At 39.2% G+C, this 23,004-nt stretch overlaps 1 protein-coding gene across 1 annotated transcript in view; it reads left to right on the top strand.

The window, feature by feature from the left end:
* hpse2 (heparanase 2) overlaps nucleotides 1-19,937 on the top strand; it is a 54,350-nt gene extending 34,413 nt beyond the window's left edge. Inside the window, exons 7-13 of the mRNA XM_058652212.1 lie at nucleotides 2,090-2,137; nucleotides 7,868-7,961; nucleotides 9,266-9,372; nucleotides 9,538-9,652; nucleotides 13,424-13,569; nucleotides 15,714-15,860; nucleotides 18,016-19,937. Of these exons, the coding sequence (XP_058508195.1) occupies nucleotides 2,090-2,137; nucleotides 7,868-7,961; nucleotides 9,266-9,372; nucleotides 9,538-9,652; nucleotides 13,424-13,569; nucleotides 15,714-15,860; nucleotides 18,016-18,178 (820 nt within the window). The 3' untranslated portion in view covers nucleotides 18,179-19,937. The remainder of the gene's footprint in view (nucleotides 1-2,089; nucleotides 2,138-7,867; nucleotides 7,962-9,265; nucleotides 9,373-9,537; nucleotides 9,653-13,423; nucleotides 13,570-15,713; nucleotides 15,861-18,015) is intronic.
* Nucleotides 19,938-23,004: the final 3,067 nt, after the last annotated feature.

Genomic DNA, 23,004 nt, shown 5'->3' with positions numbered 1-23,004 from the left:
TTTACTGATAAAGATTGTCTAAACTGAACATAAATGCTTAGATGAAGCAGTTGGGATGGGTCTCTCTAGCTCATGTTTACAAAGCAGTTGAGATGCAAAACTTCTGTCCACAAGTTATTTTCTAAAATGAAACAGGAGACTAAAATCTAAAAAGATCTAAAAGGTATTTTATTAAATGCTTTGTAAAATTCTTAACAGAAATAGATTTATTCATAGTTCATAGTTAGTTATTCAAGTTGATAACGAGCTGAATCAATTAAAGCCACCAAATTCAATTCAATTCTTGGGTCCCGATTCAGTTTGTATTGCGATTCTACAAAATTGTGAGGCAGTAGTTTTTATAATTCCATTTTTTGTGCCTCGCCTACCCACGAGTCTTACTTCTAAAATCAATGCCCGTCACGTCAGTCAGTCTGACATTGATGTAAACTAAATAGGACAGTGGTTAATAACTTATACAACAGGATGTTTATTTTAAGATAATTGTCACAGTTAGAGCCACACGGTGTGGAGTGGTTAGTGCTGTTGCCCTGCAGCAAAAAGACCCAGGTTCGTGACCCAGTCAGAACAAGGGCCTTTCTGCATGGAGTTTACTTCTGGAGTTCTCCATGTGGGTGAGAGTTTTCTCTGGGTACAGTCCAAAAACGTGCAGAGGTTAATTGGACACTAAATTGACGTGTGAGTGTGAGAGTGAAGATCCTTTGTCTTTGGACTGACCTAAAAACATTTAAAAGAAAAAATGCTGAATGAAAATTAATAGCCTCTCATAAGGACACAGCACAAATGCTTCAAATTAAACTGAAAGATTTCTTTTCAAAACCCTGAAAATAATAAAAAAAAGATCTAAATGTATCTGTATTCGTTTTTCCTCCACCCCACAAAACTACATTTGTCCTCATTTGTCAAACCTCTTGTGCACATATGTGCATAAGTATTAACAGTTTAATGTCTCCAGCTCCTTTCTGTATAGTCACACGCGATCTGACAGGTAGTTGGAGAACGGAGAAGAAAGAATAATTGGATATGAGCTTTCCTCCTCAGTATACTTGAGCTACTTAGACCAGTGAAACCATTAGAAAATGCTGTCTCACACAGCACTGACCGTTCAAATGTACACCAAAATAAAAAGGTGTGTGTTAGTGTGTGTACCAAACAGTTCATACTGGTTGATGAGAGAGAAAAGGATGAATGTGAGAAAAGTAGGTGGAGGAGGGGTACTGGTGGGGGGTAGGGTGAAGAGGCAAGAGTATCCACAAGTCACGGGTGTCACATTAAACAACGGCTTGATTTTTGTGTGTTTGACACTGTTACGAGGGGTTGGCTCTTGTGTTTGACAGCCCAACTACTCTGCTGCTCTCAGGAAATAAGACGAATTAGACACGAGCTGCTCAACAGTCCAAATATCAGAGCGGCCCAGACTAAACAAGCCAGAGCGGTGAAAGTTGTGTTTCTGTGACACGGTGTTTAGAGACACGTTTTTTGAACATGTCTGACAAGCTGTTACCCCCAAATATGGAGAGATTCAGGTCAGGTAGATGAGGAAACATGCACATACGCCCCTGTATTTGTGTACGGGATGAGATGCGTACCTGGTACACTGTGTTCACAAGAGGCTTTTTTTGCCCGCCCCCCCCCCCCCCCAAAGATGTTTGTTTTTAACTAAAAATGAAAGTCAACAGGCTGCACAATCAGCTCCAGAAAGCACTTAATTTAGGGCCTTAACATAAACTCCCCTCTCCCTCCTCCATTTTTATCGTTTTCACGTTTTCCATATTACCTCAAATCCTTTGTGTGAATGGAAAAATGAAGGTAAACATATGTTAAATTAATAACAGCTACAACGCTCTCGCAAGTATTCATTACCATGACACCACACATTGATGCAAGCCAGTGCAGCGTTTTCAAACTACAAAAAGCTATCATACAGTGCACAGTACAAAGGAAAGTTTCACTCCAGTCACCAGTTCTCCTAAATCACACTGTTTGCTTTTATGTCTGAACCCTTTTTGTAATCTACTAACCTCAGTGGATGAAAGAAAAATATCAGGTTGTGCAACTAAAGTTGTACCTGTCTTTGTCTCGTTTTCAGGTTCATGAAGAATGCTGGCTCTGTTGTTGATGCAGTTACGTGGCAACAGTAGGTATTTTACCCTTTTATTTTTCCTATTTTGCTCTTGAAAGAAAACCCCAAATTGGCTCGTTGTTTTAGGAACAGTGGACTCGCTCATTTAACTAATTGCAAATCTAACAGCACAGGACATGTTGTGCTTTTCCACCATTATCTCCACACTGTGTGTGTACGCAGTAGCCAGTAATAACCACTATTAACACTGTTACCTAAAGAGGCCGATGCATAAATGTGGAGAGCTGTGTTTACCCTGCAAATGGAACAACAGGAAAAGGAGCCCGAGAGAGTTAAATTAGTAACACCTGCCATTTGTCTATTGCACTCACCAGAGGAATGCATGCAGACCTATCAGTGGTTTGATCATTTCCCTCCCTCTTTTATCTGTTTTTCTTGACACATGAAAATAAAGTAAATGTGTAGAAAAAGACACGCACCCTCTCTGAAGCTCAGCCAAACCCTGTGTGACTGAGTGAGTGGTCATTAAGGTGAAGGTCAGGTCTAATTAGAAGAAATTAGATGAAACGGAAGGAGGAAGGGCCGTCAGTAAGGCTTAGGAAAACACCACCCACACTGTTAAAATCAAACCATATGCTCTGGCTCATTCCCCCTGTCAATTAGCCCGTTTTACACTAGAGGTCCAGATTCCAGGCTAACCAGGCTGCGTGACAGAAAGTCCGACCTCAACAAAAGAAGCCAAACCAATAAAAAAGCGAGACCACTCATTAACACGTCTCTGACACAGGTTTTACTCCTCTGCAGCTGGTGCAAGTGTTTTTGAATGAAGTGTAGTTGTGGAGGCACCGCTCATTGTCGAGCATCATGTGGCTTCGTTAGAGATGTGGTTTGTCTGTGGCTTACAGTCGGAGGTGTTCTGTCTGAGCGCTGTGGTGATGAAAGACATTCATTATTGAGATTTTTGTGAACCTCCAGATCCGGAACGTTGATACGTGGTTTGCATTATGTTGTGACGTTTTTTTCCACAACATTGTAGTTGCAAATTTGCAGCATCTTGCCTGAATTACCTTGCCTGAATTGTCCAGTAAAACATAAGCAGAATGCGTTTTTTTTTCTTCCAGTTTCTCTCTTGCTTTCCTGCGTCTTTCTGCACGTTGTTTTCTTGTCAGACAGCTTTACTCCTCTTTAGATATAAGTAAGTTAAAGGGTTGATTCACTCAAATGAATGAAATATTTCTATATCTTGCAGACTGCTTTGATTAATTCATATTTTGTGATGCAGTATGTTTCTGTGATTTCTGCCTCCTTATGTGTTTTTCATTGATTTTCCTTTTTTTTGACAACTGTTCAACCATTCAACTTCAAACTTTGTGTGTATATTTCCGAGGACTCGAGGAAGTGTAGTGTTGACATTGAAGTGTTTTGGTTGAGCCCTCTTTGAGAATAACAAAAACAGAGAAATATCAAACAACGGTCTGTCACGACTGGACTGAAGCATCCATTTAACCAGCGTTCCAGATTACAACCGTGGTGAATAAAGATGGCTGCTCCCAGTGAAAGCATGCACTCCCCACAAAACGAGCTGCTGTTACACAACCTCGCACAGGATCATCGTAAGTGTGCTTGTGTGTGGGGGTATTATACACAGAGACCTAATCGCTGCAAACAGGAAATGGCTTATATCACAGCAGTGCAACTGTGTACAGTTGCTTAAAGTGAAGGCGTCATTTGTTTACGACAGCGATAGCAAGAAAGCACCGTAGTGTTTACTTTTTAATCTTCACCCAAGCATCGTATGTTCGGATTTCCTGTATTAATATACATGGTTATTTCACTATAATGTTACATCATGCATTTTCTAACATGGTTAATCAGTTATTGCATATTGTCTCACATTAACATCTGATTAAGATCTGATTAGAAGTGGCTGAAATTTTAAAACCACATCCAGGATGCTTTGAATAAACATTTCAGTCATAGCTCAGTGATACCGTTCAACTGGACTTCTGTGCTTGTTCCAGTAAAGAAGCACTAATGGGGAATGAAGTGTGTCTGCGTCAGCTGTGCAGCTGTGCTAGATTGTGATATGTTCCCCTTTAGCTTGTCAGTATTCAGTGTTGTCCTGTGGTTGTTACATCACAGACCAAAGCAAATTAAACTGGTGGCTAGTTGGTATAATGTCAGGCACCATTCTGTGTCTCTCTAGCATCATGTCTCTCTAGCATCATTACTGTTTTAGTCGGACTTATAACAATAATTGGCTTTTCTATCTAACGCCATGTAAACGTTCTGACTGAGATCTGACCACACGGCAAACGTTGGAGTTGATCTGGGCCACATTCTGTCAGCAGTGTGAAGGTAAATGTTTCCTGGGCCACAGTGAATGACCGCCTGATGAACTTGTTCCTGCGGCGGGTATTAGTAGAGTGATCATCTAGGTGTGAAACATGCCTCCTGCTGAAGTCTGTAAAAACGTAGGTCATAAAGAATGTGCTGCAACGACCCTTGCTTTTGAAAATGAGCATTACTCATGAGCACCGTCACCTGAAAGTGAATTAGAAGCTTTGTGCTCCAAGCTTTAAGTGGTTGCAATTTAAACAGGGAAGAACGACACTTTACACCCACATCTTTCTTGTCTCGTCAGGATGACAGTGGTGCTACATGCCAGAGATCCTGGTGTGCAGCATATTTATAGCTGAAGGGAGGAGAGAAAAATAGATGTTAAAGATGTTCAGGCACCGAGGGACTATAAATTTACTGATGGCATTCCCGTGGGAAGCAACATATCCTTTAGCTGCTATGTAATGATTGATCTGATAGTAACCTGCTGGACCACATCAAGGAACACATCCTCTTCTTGCTTTTACCCTCCACTCACTCCATATCGCTACATCGCTGCTCCAGCTGGCCATTCCTTAAAAGTTAAAGCTTATAAACTTCATGCTTTAGTTAAATCTTTCCATTTTACTCCACAATGGCTTTTTATAGTATATTGTAACAGATTAAGGATTTTAAAAAACACGGATATTACAGTTATTTCTCCAGAAAATACGTTTCCTTTGTGTTCAAAGTAAGTTAAAATTGCAGGTTTGTTTTGAATTTGTGTTATTGATACTCCCACCTTCACCCATCCCTGTCTGATTTTATCACATGTATTTCCTCGGTGTGCACCATACACTGCTGTGTTGTAGATGGTTTTGTTTGTGCGCTGTCTTTGATGTGGTGGAGGGTTCACTGAGAACTGTATGAAACAAGCTGAGCAAGTGGATCTTTGTCTGAAAACATTTGGACAAAGCATTGTTGTGTTTTATTGAACCCCGGTCAGCCTGGCAGCCGAAGTCATGTCAGTCGTTGGGCGAACAAAGGAGAAGTTCATAAGCGTAGACCAAGATATGATCCCCTCAATCCCGGCCAAAATGTCAGAACAACATTTTTTAATTTTAATTTATTTATGCAGGTTCTTATCTAATGAACCATGAAACTAAAGGAAGCTAATCTTACCTGATACTTTTACAGACATCAGCACAAATTCCCATTTCTGACATAGTACTGATGCAGCACAAGATACTGTACGGATTTTTCTTCTGTTTCCATATATGAGCTGGAATGTCTTCTCCTGGGATCTGGACTGAAGAATTATTGTGAGATCTCTGGAAAGATGACAGGAAAACCAAATAATTTGTGTAAAGCTATGACTTAATCCCTGCGTTGTTTACAGTTTGAGGCCAGGGGGCTTGGGACTTCTCCAACGCTGTGACTAAAATTTCAATGAGGTTCAACTCGGATTGCAACACTGCTTCACCCCTCATGAACAAAATGCAGCTTCATTCTTAGCAGCTTTGTTCACACATTTTCACAAACTTTTCCAAAACAAGTTTAATAGAGCTTTGACCTTGAAATCAACTGGCATTATTATTTATTCACATTACAGTGCAATTCTTCCTCGGCATTGTCCCCTTGGATTAAAGAAATGCTGACTAGCAATCTCTGACTGGGTTTCCTCAATTGTAAATTGCCAATTGTAGTTGTCTTGGAATGTTCTCTGGTTCCGGGAAGGAAAAAAAAAAGAAGCTAAATTTGCACAAAGCCCTTGCAGCTTTCAGCAGGACTGGACAGAGCTGGTCTGGTATGTTATTAATAACATTTGTTGCTTCAGAAGATTCAGAGGAGAAATCTGCATTGCAATGAGTCACAGATATTTTGGATCTCTAATTAACAGGTGCTGCAGCTGTTTCTGTTACTGCTTTTATTATGTCCTGGTGTCATAGGGAAATAGTACTCATTAATGCATGTTGAATTACGGTTTAAAAGTGCAGTGTGTGACTTTTAAACATAAACAAATGTGTATGTCAGACCCTGTTCAGACCTGGTATTCACATTCCTACTACGTGATCTAAAATCATGCACTGAGTACGGGTTTAAACAATCCTTATGCGCCCTCAGAGCCAATCACTGAAACCATATTCCTACAAAAATGCAATCCATCCTCGGGATAAATTAGAGACTCAGCTAATGTCATCTGACCAGCAGTACTTAATTAATTAACAATTAATCATTTTGTTTTTGCAAACAGTCGTGACATGATCAGAGTGTAGTTAAATAAAGGGCGGGGGAAGCCAGACTCGATCATATCTGGTCACTGGAGATACATCCAGGACCATCAGATCCCTGAGGACGGATGTTAAGACCAACTCTGAGATTCAACCGCCCGTTATATGTGTTCACCCAATATTAATTGAGTTTCTGTGTTTGTTAGTGTAGCAGTGTTTAAATTTCATGGCGCCTGGCGACATTCTGTCACTTTACACTGGAAATTAAAAGTTTTACGAAGAGACAGACAGAGGCAACAGTAACCTTGCGCTAGTAAAGACAAAGAAGAGCTCAGAAAAATTGTCAGAAGTGAATTCTACTGCTCAAAAAACCCTCAGATGACGGACGCAGCATACAAATAAATATTACATAGTTTCTGTTTACAATATTCACATTATTCAGTCATTATTATCATACTATTACCATGTTGTAAAGTATCCAGCAATACCATTTTTACGGTAATTAAAACATGAACTAGAGTATGTGGCTTCTGTTCTTGTTTTCTTACAAATGATGTTGTAGAGGCTTTGTGTCTGGCCACAAGGAAGTGTTCCCTAAGATTCTGGTCTGAAATTCTTCTCTCATCATATTTACTTCAAATGTTCTCCTTTTTTTTTTTAGTCTTTATCCTTAAAACACAGTACACAGATGTATGTGTGCGTTATTCAGCCTCAGTCTGAGATCTGAACGCTTCTAGTTGCCTCTATAATGTAATCCTGCATTTGGACACACAATTGGATTTTTATTAAACTGAAGTATAATTGGACATGTCAGAGGCTGTTCATAGTTGCTGTAATGAAAGACAGATGGAAATTGTAGGGTTTGGATTTAAAACCGGTAGGTAATGAGCCCTGCCAACAAAGATGGGGAGTATAAGCTGTGTGTGTGTGTGTGTGTGTGTGTGTGGAGTTACTTCACTGTTTTTTTTACAGTTTAAATGTCATTGACGTACCTGATATTTTACATGTTAATATACTTTATCATGGGATTACTAGGCAGAGGTAAAAAACTTTTGATTCATTTGTTTGGCATATATAAATGTGCCTTCTTTTTTTTGTGTTTTATGAATATTTTACATAAAACTACATGACATCCACATGAAGTTTGTACAAGTTTATTTTTATTTTACATTTGTTTCTGGCGTTTTAAAGAGTGTTTTTCTCTCACCGCTTTGACCCTGCTTTCCCTTCACAGTTATTACATGGATGGCAGAGTGAACAAAGCAGAGGACTTCCTAAAAACTCGTCTGTTGGACACACTGACCGAGCAGATAACTAAAGTCACCAAGGTACACATGTAATATATATTATCTCTTTCCTTTTCTTCTCTAACTTAAGATTTTAACCTTTTAATGTTTTTAAAGTGATTTTAAAGGTTAATGTGTCCTTCTTTGTGAAGTGCTTTGTCATGGCTGTTTTAAAATGTGCGGAAGAAATAATTCTGAGATTATCTCAAGTCCTTTCTAGTCTTGTACCCTAGATATAAAGTTAGGATAATTATCTGGCTTGTTTTCCACATCAGGACTTTTCCATTTTGAGCTATTTTATTTCTGTCAATGTCAATTTTCAGACAACCTCGAAGGAGAATATGAAGAAATAACAACTGTTTACGACAGTTTACGATGATTAAGCCTCATTGTACAAACCACAGGAGTGAACCCTCGCAGTGAAAAATGGTGCCAACTGTGTTGCAGCAGACTTGTTGAGTTGTCAGAAAAGAACAGAGCTAAAGGGCTTCAGAGGAGAAGAAGAAGAAGCAGTGATGTTTTACCATAATAAAACCTAAAATATTCATGTAGTGTAACACGAGTGAGTGAGATTCTGTTGCATAAATATCACTAGCACAGTGTCCGTACCTGTTCTCTTGCATTTCTTATCCAAACACCATCAAAGTTGGTGCTGCAATTACTAGTGCACTTTGACTTTGATAGACAGTGTTCAAGTTCTGTCAAAGAATGGTGTTGATACGCATCATTGTGCATTTTGTGTGTGTGTGTATAGTAGGAGGTGTGTACTGTGATAGATACTGATTTAGTGATATAGCTGTTGCATTTCTATTTATATACAGTGGTACCCTTAGTAAGTCAAGTGCCAAATTTGAAGCCTTTCAAGCGACAGACAGACAGACTTTCCTTGCATTTATTGATGTGTGGACCTTAATTTCTTCTTCTTCTTCTTCTTCTTGTTTTTCTATGGAGTTCAATGGCAGCTTGCATCCATGATGTTGCATTACTACCATCTGTACTTATAAGCATACTTTATGCGGTTTCAGAAATATGTTAGAATTAGTTATTTTTGCACACATAACAGCCAGGACTTGGGGAGCGTTTGCTCAATGGCATCCCAGCCCTTGACCCATCCTGGGATCTGAGCCTGCAACCCTCCAGTTACAAGCCCAATTACTTCCCTCTTGGCCATAGGCTGTTCAATACAAAAAAAGATTATTCTTTAGCACTTACCTGTTGAAAATGTTGTAAAGAAGCATAAAAATGAAGCATTCATTCTGAAATTCAAAAGCTGAATTCAATTCACAGGATTCACAGAATAGAATTTTAGTTGTAATTGACACGTGTGTTTCTGTCACTTACTGCAGGTGGTGAACACACACACTCTTGGTAAGAAGGTGTGGCTTGGTGGACTGGGGCCGGCGTGGGCTGGAGGCAGCAGTAATCTCTCTGACACTTATGCTGCTGGCTTTCTGTAAGTACTGTTATCACGGCTGCATCATTGTTGTTTTTTCTGCAAAGAAAACCTTCATTAAAAGTAAAAAGGATATTGATTTCTGGTGACGTGTATCATAATTAAAAGCATCTACTCTTGCATTCCCAGTCATTTTTTCTTCATGTATGTTCATCTGTGTTCCAGGTGGGTGAACACATTGGGCATGGCTGCTGTACAGGGGATAGATGTCGTGTTGCGTCACTCCTTCTTCGACTATGGATACACGCACCTTGTGGATCAGCACTTTAACCCTTTACCTGTAAGTTTCTCAATTTCAGCAAAAATTAGTGGCCATTGGTTCACACAAGGCTTTGACCTGAGCCGTCCCGTTATGCTCTGAAACTTTCCCGTGCCAGGTCCATTCAGTGCCTCGATGGCACCTCTCGCTTTTTCCCGTGGGAGCTATTAGCTAAGATGAAAGGCATTTAGTGGTGATGAGTGGATAGACGCGGGGGCGAAATGCCATGTAACCTTAGCCTTTTGCCAGTAGCTCAGGACAGTGCCATTGCTCCCCTCATCCCCCATCACAACTGTGCGCTTCTCTGTGCAGGACAGTCAGCCGGTGAGAGATCTGTAATCTGAGACAGACATGTTAGTCAAATGGCCTGCAACACTGTGTGAAATGGAACTGCCCAGTCCCAAGTTCCTCCTTTGGTCTCAATAATACTGTGAAGTGCATCGTTTGTTATTTTTTTTTAATATATGGAATAGTGCTCGAAACAATTGGATTTTTACACATGCGTAGATGACGCATTTTTCCCGGTCACAATGGTTCTTTATTATTCAACTCGACGCCGATTACGAAAGTTCCATGTGATTTATTTCTGTAAAGTTAGAGCTTTTCTCCCTTTTTTCTTTTGCTAGGGGAAAAAAATAAAATTGAGATGTGTATAAAGTGGAGAAAGGTTATCATGAGCCAACTACATAAAACCATTAATAACAATAATAATAAAAAAAAAACAGGTTTATGTTAAGCTGAGGCAGGGCTGGGGTGAGAGGTTTGCATTTAGAGCATGCACAGTAAATCATTGTTCTTATAATAAAGGAGAACTGGGATAAAAAATGAACTCAGGGCATTTGTTCAAGATTCTTTTGTTCTTACAGAAATGGCTGCTACAATGAGTATTGGCAATACCAATCACTTCTACTAAATCTGACAATAACTTTTAACTAAAACCCTTTCTGTAGCTCTTTCCCATGGAGTCTCTTAGTCTCTTAAAACAATAAGATTAAAGAGTTAAGATGACTTAATTTTCATCACCTCTTTGTTTCCTGGGAAAGACTATATCTTGCTTGGATCACAGAGGCGTGGCTGGATGTCTGAACGTAGCACCATCCTACCTTCTGAGAGAATATACTGCAGGGCCAACCTGTCCTCTGCATGGGAAATTTATGACATGGCCCCTTCGCCTGTAGTCAACGGCCCCGGGCCATTGAATGATTCTCACACTTCATCTTTTCCACTTTTATGGAACTTCTTGCCACATCCATCCTCTCTGTTCCCCCTTTTGTTCTGTTTGTATTTTAGTATGTACAGTGTGTATCTGTTTCAACCCCTCCAGAAACGTGGCAGATGACGTTAAATTGTTCTTATCTGAAAAGATATGGGGGAAAGTTTGCTGTGGACGTCCACCATTAAAAATATTTCTCTGGCCCTCACTCGCAGTAAAACATAAATAATTTCCTATCTTTAACACCACTTATAACACAAGCTATTAGGAAAAGGTAAACTTAGAGTCAATTGTGGATTTTGTTCAAGTGGTGAACATTAATTTATCTGAAGTTTATAAGCTTAGAAGTGACTTAAAATGAATTATCTTGAAACTGCTAGTTAAATTAACCTGGAAATGTATGCATGCTTTACAAGATATAGCAAGTTTAAACAACTTGAACTTGCATTTTGAAACATAAGTCATGAAGTTTGCTTGAGTTTTTATGGCACTTTTTTGTCTCTTTGTTCAACCACCTTGAAATCTGTTACAGTCTACTTACATACAAAAAATATGTCTTTCAGATCTAAAGCAGGGAGAAGAAAGCACAGGCTGCACTGAGCTGCTCCTTCTGCCCAAGCTGAAACTGCCAAGTTGCAAATCTTTGTGACACTGCACGTTGTGGGCATAAAGTACTCGTAGATACAGTATTTTTAGCTTTACCTGGAAACGATTTTCTGGTCTAATTATTCACAGCTTTTTGAGTATTTGATCGGAAATCCGCTCAAAGCTTGCAGAAGATTGTTAACTTCTTCAAGGATTGACTTCAATCAAAGACACTGCGATGTTGAGCTTCTCAGTTTCTTAGAGCTCAACGGGGTCTAAACCAGGCAGCCACATTTATTTTTGACATATTAAGTAAACATGAAAGGTAAATTGTTATTCTCCTTTATCATGCTCCTTTCCCTTAACCATGCATCTGAGGTTTGATTACTCTCTGGTGTATTTGCTTAACTTTCCTTGGCATGTTACTGGTTAACTTGTCTTTGTCTGTTTTTCTCTCTTTCCGTGTGCTTGTGTTTTCCTGATTGATGTAAATGTGATGGCTGTTCCCTCTGTACCGATGTCTGTTTTTCTGTTTGTCTGTCAGTCTGTCTGTCTGTTCAGATAAGAAGAGCTGGGGGCAAAAAACGACAGGGAGACAGACAAGCAATTAGACAGGAAAACAGTCAGACAGTCAGACCGCTGACCATTTACGACCTCAGCTGATATTTCACCAACAATGTCGGCATTATGTGCCTCTGATTCATCTTTTTATTTTGGGACTTTGAAACAGCTATAGTTTCAGATCACACCAATTTATTCAGGTTTCTATTACTTGAGTTGTAAGATTTCAAAACACAGCGGAGAGAACAGCACCTCTGTGGCCATTTTGCATGAATACAACTCCGGAATCGTAACTGCTCTTTGTTTTATAATCACAGATCATAGTCCTGGCCATACATTCATGCATCCATCCCTGTGCCTGTGGCCAACACTATACGGTTCCATACTGTGCTCTGCTTCTTCGATGCCTTGGCAGCAAATTAAGTTAAAGCCTGCATGGAAAAAAAGAATCCCTTAAATGTTGCCATATGCAGGATTGCATGGGAACTTCCTGAGGAACACATGTTGTTCTGGGTTTCTGTGAGAGGTGTTGAGTCTGTGTAGTCTATAGAGTGAGACACAGCACGGTGGACCGCTGAACAACGATAGCCGAAGACAACAATCCACGATTGAACATAATATTTAGTGAAAAATGTCATATTTAAGAGCTGTCAGCTCAAGACGGCTCTGCGGCTCTTATATACAATGTGACATGTTACACATGACAATCAGCTTCAGCTAAATGTTAAGTGTCAAAGTGCTGACATCTCTGACATACTTGTGGAATACATCTATTTTTTCCCCCTCGCCCGTCACAGAATGGCTGCTTTGCTGGCACATTATTAATTCTCACAGTTTGGGAAATTTAATCACTTCGGCGTCACGGCTGCATATACAGTGCAGTGTTTTCCCTTTTCAGGGGGAAACCAGGGTCATTTTCAATCAATTACCCTGACACATTTTAACAACAGTGGAGTTAGAAATGCTTTTAAAATGTTGTCCTGTCTGTCAGTTCAGATCTTTAAAAATTCCCTTTTCACACCTGCCTGTTTTGACATTGTGTCCACCAGCTACAGTAAATCCTGCTGTGGGTTAATGTGGCAGGTGAAGTTAAATCCATAATTCTCGACTTGCAAACCTTAGTGACTCTCTCTACATGTTGTAGGCAAACAATAGTATTTTAGCTTTACCTGGAAATGATTTGACATTCTAATTTTTCATGGCTTTTGAGTACCTGACTGGAAATGCGGTTAAAGCTGGCTGAAGATTGTAAACTTCTCCAATGCATCGGAAAGCCTTTCCAACTCCTGATCCAAAGCTATCAGTACGGATCCTTAAAAACAAGCATTAACTCTTCCAGTTAAATCCTGCTTTTAGCATTGTGATGATAAAATGAACCTCAACACTCATAAAAGCAATGCTGTGTGTGTGTTTACTGTTATTTTCCCTTATAGGATTACTGGTTTTCTCTAGTGTTCAAGCATCTGGTCGGTCCGAGAGTTTTAGCGGTGCGGGTGGCTGGACTACAGAGGAAGCCACAGCCGGGACGAGTGATACGAGACAAGCTGCGAATCTACGCCCACTGTACCAGCTACTACAAGTACGTGCTACAGCTTTACCACCTTGGATTAGTCCATAAACTGCACTTAATCACTGTGGGCATGTTCTTTGTCACTGTACACCATGATTCAGGAAACGCTTTTTCAGTTGAGACTGACACACATCCTCTTCAGTGATGTGTAGTGATACTTTGGGAATGTCCTGGAAGATTTTGGATGAAAAACAAACGACTGGGGTTTTAATTTTTTTTTCCTCCAATGCCCTCTGATGTTCTCCTGCAAACACCTGTGGAATAGTGTCTGTTGGGGCAGAACAAAATCCCCAGCTGGCCTATTCAGCCTCTCATAAATAAGCAGACCGCAGACGCCTGCTCATTCCCAGCTCAGAGCCTATAAAACTTAACGGGTATCACTTATCAGGTGTGTGGGTTCTGTCTGCCTGCCGTCAAAGAGCCGCTGAAAGGTGTGCAAGGCCTTTATCCCATCTCGGATTGGCTGGAGGGGGGTATTCGAGGGGAAGGGGAGGGACAATAAGGCGGTCTGTGCCGGGAGGAGATAGAGTGCCACCGTGGCCTGTTCAAGGTTATCATTTAACCCAGGCCAGTGGCTGTCAGCACCAGGCTAGACTTACGGCCTTACCCTGGACAGGGCTCATTTACAGGTGGAGCATCTTTATAGGAAAAATAGTGGAGCAGTGCACAGATAGACGGCTGATAAGTGCTCAGGAGTTGCGTAACGAGGCTTGATGACATGCACGTAAATGTTTGAAATTGTTTTCAACGAGTGAACTCACTCAGCCAGAGATGCGGATGACATGTGGCGCCGCTCAGCGCAACTTAACGCACCTATCAGCCCCCGACTCATGTGATCAGACAGTGAAGCACAAAAGCACTACCTCTTGAATCCAAAGCCACTTCAATTGTCATCATCTCTGCCACTTTGTGGTCTGAGTCAACCCACAAGTGGATGAACCATTGTAGTCTTTGTGGTTTGACTGTACTGTGTTAGACATATGTGCTCAGACAGTCTGTGGTTTGGAAAGTCTTTGCAGATTAGATATTTGACTTTCACCGCCCTTTTACCCCTTTTAGCGGTTTGCATTGCTTTTCTTTTTTGCTTTTTTTTTCGCTCTCCATAGATGCTCCGACATCAAACAGCATGGACATGTTTATGTTCCTGGTTTGGATCTCTAAGAACCTCATCATTTGAAAGGCCTGAGAGGTCTTTATCTCTCCCTCCATCTCACCATCTGATCCGTCACTCAGAGCCATGGGCTGTGTTTGTCAGAAACGAGGCTCCGAATGTTTAACACAGAGCCAGACGCAAATTATTCCCATTAAGATTTCACTACTTTTTTCTTTTTTTATCTCATGGTAGATACTGTACTGCATATAGAATATTAGCAGTTTTTCGGGGTTAATGGAGCTGTGTTCAACAGAGCAAACAAAACACGGAGACTGCTTAAAACGTGAGCTTATTTAGATGGAGAGGGGGATGAAGTGTCAGTCTGTTTAGCCGATGCTCAGCCCTGACCACCAACGGTGACATGTGGTATTCACTACAGCTGTGTTGTCTTTGTGTTCATATCTGGGCCCTTATTAGATTTGATCATGTTTGTCTTATCTGTCTCACTTAGTTATTTACCTTTGGCCTCTATCCCTTACCAAACTTGTGTCCCCAGTGCTTTCCTCTCAGAGGAGGGACTTCTTCACATTCACACCTTTCCTCCCCACAGTGACATTTTAATAATGGATACTGTACAAGTCGCACCACATAGGACGATAAAGGCTTTGAAAATACAAAAGAAATGTGATTTAATGTCATTCATGCTAAACATAAATGATAGGTTTTTCGGCTGTGATAAAGAACAACTCGCTGCTTAGAGGAATTCCCATCTTGAACGTACTTTATCTTTATTATTTTTCTGCAGGCTTTTGATCTCGATTGGATCAAGGAGTAGGGGTTTGATTCTATTACTATATGTAATAAAAATATCAAAGAGTTTCTCCTCTTTGTAGTCATCTTTGATTAGAGAGAATTTTATTCAATATGGCATTGTAATATATAATGAATCCCGATTAACAGATGTGGTATAAAGTGGGTTTTTTTTGATTGTCTTTTCTGAAGCTAAAGGAGAATTAATGTAAGGTTTTTTTTTTTCCCACAATTTTCCTTATGTTTCCAGTCATAACTACGTGAGAGGCTCCATAACAATCTACATCATCAATCTGCATCGGTCGCGAAAGAAAATCAAGCTGGCGGGAACTTTACGGAACAAAACTGTCCATCAGTACCTGCTGCAGTCTTACGGCGCTGACGGACTCAGAGCTAAGTTAGTTACACGCTCTCTCTCTCTCTCTCTGTCCACAGACACACACACGTGGAGTTACATTACACACTTTGATTGACATTACTTTGTATATAAAGTACTATTTATTTTATTTAACCTTTTTTGAACACGATATAAGTCCCATTGAGAGCAAGACCTCTTTCACAAGGGGTGAAAGGCAGCAGCACACGTCCTAGTTAATAAAAAAAAAACAAAAAAAAACAGAGAGATTACAGTTACAAAACAAACATTGAAATATTAAAGTGCAAGTAAATAGACAAATCAAGTGCAGGAGTTATGGTTACAGTAACAATTTAAGAACACAGGCACTGTTCAATGGATTCCCGTTGTCGGTCTTTTCAGATAGAGCGGAAAGCTCCAAGTTAAATATATACATTTATAAAAACATACACATTTTTGTGTATGTTTCATGAGGCTTTAAAAACTTTTATTTTGCAGCCATTAAACAAACTTAAGCCAGTTAATAAAATTAAAGTCAACAGTAGTTGTTGAAATTGTGAAATGCACAGTTGACTGTGTTGTACATGTGGTATACCCTTTTTTCCTATGATATAAGAGAATCGTTATGGCTGTGTATTCATTCAAATGGCAGGAATATAGTACACTACTTTGGTAAAACTTGGTTATTTAAGTTAGCAACACAGGCTGAATCTAATTTTGTAATTTTGCAAAATATTGTACACTTTAACCCTCAAAACCTGGAATAACAAGACTATATGTACTTTTATTAAATTTATGGCTAATATTAGAATTGTTGGTAAGGAAAAAGAATGGAAGTCAATGCAGCATCTCTAAAAGGATCGCTGTGGAAATCTGTTTGTGTGTGTGTGGATACACTTTTATTTGTTATTTATTTGTTTATCTGGTATAAACACTGACCTTGTTAGGACTAGTTGTCCTAAAATCGGGTCCTAATGCGGCAGAACCTCATTTTTAGGATTAGGATTAGGCATTAACTGGTTAGGGTTAAGGTTAGGATGATGCCTTTGTTTACGCTGTCCAAATGAATGGACCGTGCAAACCTGTGTGTGTGTGTGTGTGTGTTATACAATACCAACGTACAGCCTTAATGGTAGCTGCAGCGTGATCCTTCAATAACAGCGTAATTATGGAGGATGTTTTCAGTATTAGAACAGGATTGCAGTTAATCGGAGAGTCAGCTAACGATGTAAGTTTAGTGCTTCCTGTTACCTCATGTAGCGCGGGGACAATTTTATGAAAAATGTAGCAACACCAGATGTCTATAAATGTGTCTGTGTAGTTTTTTTAATTTATTTTTCATCACTAGCCAAGTATTCAGGTCTATGAATGTTGACAGAGTAATGCAGTTTGATTCATAGTTTTATTTATTGAACATAGTTTTATTTGGGTTTTTTATTGAGTTCCAGGTTCACATCAAATTTCACTGCTGGCCTTTTATTCTGATATTATGCTTCACCTTACAATTTTACTGTATAATAAAAATGTTACTCATAACAACAGCACTTTACAGGTTACATATTGAAGGTCATACTGCAGTACAAATGCTGCATGAGAAGATCATTTCTTTGTAGAACAATAACTTATTTTAATTATCCAAATTAAAAAAATGTTGTCTTATTGATTATAGCCCAAATTCTTTTCCATAATTTGCCATAACTTGCACTTTGATTGAATGTTTTTTTTTTATTTATTTTTTTATTACTAATAAATATCACCAAGTCAGGAACCAAGAAAAGAAAAGACAGAGAATAGAATCAATGAAGAAGCCTTTGAAAGTATTAAAATACAGACATGAGGCGTCTTATCCTGACAGTGGAGAAAGTTTTTCCACCACAAAGGTTTTCATTTCATTTCATTTTTAACTGTTTGCAGTAACTCAGCATACTGTGAATTAAATGATATAAAAACAATATTTTATAGTTTTGTAGTTCTGTGTTTTTTTTGCAAGTGAACATTGTGAAATATAGTTCACCTTAAAAACTGACTTAAAAGCCAACACCTCATGTTTGTGTAGGTGCAGTTTTGTAGCAGCAGCACCCTCCAGTGTACAACTGACAGAATCATAACAAGGAATAACATTTAAGATCCACATTCTCTTCTGTCTTTTGTTGGTGAAAGCATTAACGGATGTGTTTACTGCCTTTCTTCTTCGCAGATATGTCCAGCTGAACGGGGAGAAGCTGCTAATGTCGGACAATGAGACATTCCCAGAGTTAAAGCCTAAAACACTGAGGGCTGGACGGACCATAACTTTGCCCCCCACAAGCATAGGCTTTTATGTCATCAAAAATATCAACGCATACGCCTGTCGGAGATAACACCAACCCCTGATGATGCTCAGAGGTCAAATAAACCGCTGAGCCTCGACTAAAAGGCTCTTCTTATTTAGTTTTTTTTGCCTCTTATGTTTAGGGAAACAGAAGGAGGTCAGAATTAGGAGTGGGGTTGTTTTGTGTTTGGCTCAAGGACACCGACAGCAGAGTGGACACATGGCTTGAATACAGCACAATCCTCTGGTTTAACAACAGCTTCTTCAACCGTTACTTTTTTTTATTGGTAACATTTCTGTCAGAGATTAACATGAACCCATTCCTTCCCGTGTTTTTTTCTCTTCTCTGGTCCAGTGAAAGAAAAAAAAATAATAATAATAATTGCCCAAGACACACAACACGGGCTGCACTGAACACTTTTCTCTTGTTTTCACCAGCAATTCCTCAGCTACACGACAGTGTGTAGAGACAGTGGTTATCATTGTGTGCCTTTGTTTGAAGTTTGTGTTTTGGGAGTGTCTTTTTGTAAAGTGTTCACAAGATGTTCTTTGAGTTGATTAAGCTATATTTTTTTTCCACTCATTGTCAAATCTAGGGTTTCTTTTTTATCCGTGTCTGCCGAGAGTTTTTCTTTTCCTTTTTTTTTTTTTTTTGCTTGTCTTTCATTGACAGACAAAAATTATGAGCGAAAACTCTGAGCAGGCCGCATTTCTGAGGCATACAAATGTCAGATTTAGTTCATTTGATGCTTTACATAGAGAGAGAACGCCAAGGTGTGTGTATGAGGTCAGTCCTGGACTAACCAGAAGTGTGTGTACGTATGTGTGTGTGTTTTATTGTTAAAGCTACTGATGTGTACGTCCAGTCTGTTTGATGTGCTGCTTAGTGTGTTAATGTTTCTTCCTCTGCCATATCAGGTGGCTTCAAGGGAAAAATCTGTGTCTTGTTTTGTTTTTTTCATCGTGTGTGTTTTCTGTTGTTTTTTTTTTCTTATGTTTTTTGTATCACTGCTTCTCTGCTGCGGGTTTCAATTTAAAGTCAGAGTTGCATGGCCAGAAAATGATGCTGGTGCTGTTTTGCAGCAGATGCACAGATGAAGGACATGGAGAACACATCCATCCGTATCGTCTGTCCTCACATTTCCTGCATCCACACAGACAAAAATCTGGCATTACTTTCTAAAAAAAAAAAAAATCCCAGTTTTCAGGTGTATTTGAACCTATCTTAACTATATCTCCCCAGTGTGATCTCACATTTCAATAATTATCTAATGCTGCTCTAAATAACATTGTATTTTACACAATTGTGTACAGTTTTATTGTCATATATTATTTGATCATGTGTTGTATGTAAAAAAAGAATAATGAAAATAAGCAATTTACTTACGGTGTACACCTAATTTATACGATTCTTTGTATTTCTTTCATAAAGGACTCAGTTATGTTTTGTGGTACTGAAAACCCCAACATAAAAGATAACATGGATTTTATTTCACAATATTTCAACCATTTTCATGATAAGCTTGTTATTCCCTAATCTAGAAGCGTGGTGAAAAACAAGGCCTGGAATAATGTGGTTTATTAATCTGTGACATGGACGAGGAAAACGATACGAGCAGGCGCATGTTAAAAAATGTAAAGATTATTTTTCCTCTGAATGTTTTATAGTTAATGTAGAGATGTTTATATTTCTTTTTGAAGAGCATTATTTTATTATATGAAGTGTGTGCCTACATATATATATATATATATATTATTTTGTTAAAAGAAAAAGTTTACATTGATAATAAACACCTACAAATGCCTAAGAGGTTGTATATTCCTCAATGAAAAAGGTTTTTCACAGATAAGATTACATTAAAGTGTGTGTAAAAAAAAAAAAAAAAAAGAGAAAAGAATGGTGAATTGACGTTGAGTTATGCGGCCAGACTTCAGAGCCTTTCTCGGGATATGGCGGGGGATCAGCAGCACATGGTCACAAGCGGGAGAAATAGAAACATAAGAGACATAAAAGAGATGATTTATAGAAGGAGAAATACCCCGTGTATAGAGAGAACCTATAAATAAACACTGTCACATTCTAAAACAAAGGTAGTGGCGTATTAAAGTTACCATTGTTGGCGCACTCATTCACTCTCAAACACGCATACACAAAATGGTCGAAGCAGCCGCAGCGAGTCTTTGTAGTGGGAGAGGAGCTGTCTTGTCACTGCATGAGGGAGCTGCTGATGGGAAACATGAATCCAGGATGGGCTAAACCTCCAGACCCCAGATTCGGCCCAGACAGACTAAACCTAGGCCAGATCTGGCTCGGAGTTTGCTAATGCGTCGGCTTGGTAGGATCATGTAGGGAGATGAAGGACAGTTAAGATCATGTGTCCCCCTGATAATGATCATATTTTTCCCCCCCCCGTGCGAGACCCTTCGCTCTCTCTCCTGTACGCCAAAACATTGATTTCTATGGAAAAGCAAGACGGGGATGGAGGTGCATTGAAGTTTCATGACTGTGAGTCATTAACACTGGAGGCCCTTCAAGAGCTGGGATCCAAAGCATGTACCTTTAATTATATTTTTGTTTTAAGTTCCATTCACGGAAAAATAGGCTTTCTTTTTTTTTCCTTTTTTTTTTTACATAAGTAGCAGAAATGCTTGGACTTCTCCTTTCACATGTGGTTCATTTTAAACAGGTCGACGTTGTTGACATGTAAGAATCAAACCAGACTCATTGACACCTGGTCCACAGAATCAGCAAGTCTTTGTGAGGAGGAGAAAAAAAGAGAAATGATCCAGTATCAAGGCCATGCATATACAGTACTGTGGACAGGATTTATTTATAAAGCACATACACGCCTTAAAGAGGGCAGACATGCTAACGTACAGAGTGATGGATGGAACTGGGCTGCGCTTTCTCAAGAAAATTGCTTGAAATCAGTTGTCAGTGTGAATTTAAACTGCCCGTGGATCCACGACAGGCCAAAACATAATCTGATTTAGGTCTGGTTTGAAAGTGCAACGTGGTGAAATCAAGCGTTTGTTAACCCAAAGTCATATTGAGCAAAGAGGCCTTAGTGAGACATTTATAGCAGGATCGTATCTGCAGCGTAGTCGATCCACAATCTGAACCTCGGGATTTCAATTGCCGAGCGCCACTTCCTCCAAAGAGATCGGATTGTGTTGCGATGTGGGACGACGAGTCATGTCTGGTCACGTCTGCGTGACAGCGCCTGCTTAGTGGAGGTAAAAGTTACCCAGGCCTGCCCGGCACTGTTTATACTCAAGTGAGTCATTTTGAGACATGCAAGGTCCCCTTTGCCATTTTAGCAAACATTGAGGATTTTATGATGTTTACTCTGTGTATACAGGAGTCGGCCTACATAAGACATCCATGAGCGCTGGATCCCCAGAAAACTCATGGACTTGATTAGGCCTTGGCCCAAAACTCTTTGGCATTTTGAGCCATTTTGACCCAAGAAAGGTTAATGGAACGTAAATATTTACGTAACATTGGGGCACTTTGCTGTGCTTAGAAGCCGAGCATTACAGTGTGTGTGCTGAATATCATGATGCAGTTCTGAGAAAGACATTATGTGATGTACAGTATGTCTGCTAAAAAGGTCCCAAACTGCTAAAGTTCTTATATTTTATAACATTTATTGGAGTTTGCATGTTCTCCCTGTGTGCGAGGGTCTCTGGTTTCCTTCCACATGTCCATAAAACATGCAGAGGTTAATTGGACACTCAAAATGACCCGTAGGTGTGAGAGTGAATGGTTGTTTGTCTCTATATGTGTCCCTGTGATGGACCGGTCCAGTGTGTGACCCCGCCTTTCGCCGTATGTCAGCTGGGATTAGCACCAGCAGCCCCGCGACCCTCATGTGGAGGATAAAGTGGTAGACAATGGATAAGTAATGTTTATTTGTACAAATAATATTTTTAAAAGTTAAACACTTGTCATGCTTAAATGTTTAATCATTTTTCTGCTTTAATTCTTATGTGTTCTTATGTACTGAACTTATTTAGTCATTTGTTTTCTCCCTTTCTCTTATTTTAACTAGTTTTGTCTTCTGTTTTAACTTTCTTGTGTAACTGGTCTATTATATTATTGTATGTGTGTGTTTATATATATATATATATATATATATATATATATATATACTGTATATATATGTATATGTATATATATATATATATACATATATACCTGCTCCTGGTCTCTCTCCTCGGTCTCTACCCTGGTGCTCCTTCTCTGAGCTGCACATCTTTGAGTCTGGTTCTGTCAGATTTCTTCCAGCTCCTCATTGTGTGATCTGATGGGTAAAAAAAACATCATTTTGTAGAATTGTATGCATATGAACACATGTTACATAATAATACGATTGAGTATTTTCTCGACTGACCGAGTAATTCTTTGGTCCATAAAATTTCATGAGTGTTTTTCAAACCCGGAAATTGTCTTGTTTTGTCCCAAAACCAAAATGATTCAGTTGTAATGATTTCTTTGTTACATACTGGAAAGCAGAAAATATTCCCATTTAAGAAACTAAAACAATCAGTAATCTTGTTTTAATCGTGGAAAAAAAAACCTCAAACTGATTATCAGTTGATAATTAATTTAGAAATTGATTAATCAAGTCATTGTATCAGCCCTACATAATAATAATTGGCATTGCTACACTGTCTATTCAAATTCTGCCAATTAAACCATCTTAAAACATCTCGAATAAAATAAGAATGGGTGTATTTTGTAAACAGGTAAAACAGCAGAAACTATTTATTTCTCTTGTGCTTTTGGTCAGTGCTGTTTTGCAAAAAAAAGAGGGAAAACAAAGCACAAACACGTCTAATCTCAATCTGAGCCGTGAAGCTGCATACCAC

This window comes from Solea solea, chromosome 15, assembly GCF_958295425.1.
Source record: "Solea solea chromosome 15, fSolSol10.1, whole genome shotgun sequence".
In the NCBI taxonomy this organism is placed as follows: Eukaryota; Metazoa; Chordata; class Actinopteri; order Pleuronectiformes; family Soleidae; genus Solea; species Solea solea.
The sequence above is the reverse complement of the archived record's forward strand: the minus strand, read 5'-3'. Positions and strand labels throughout refer to the sequence as shown.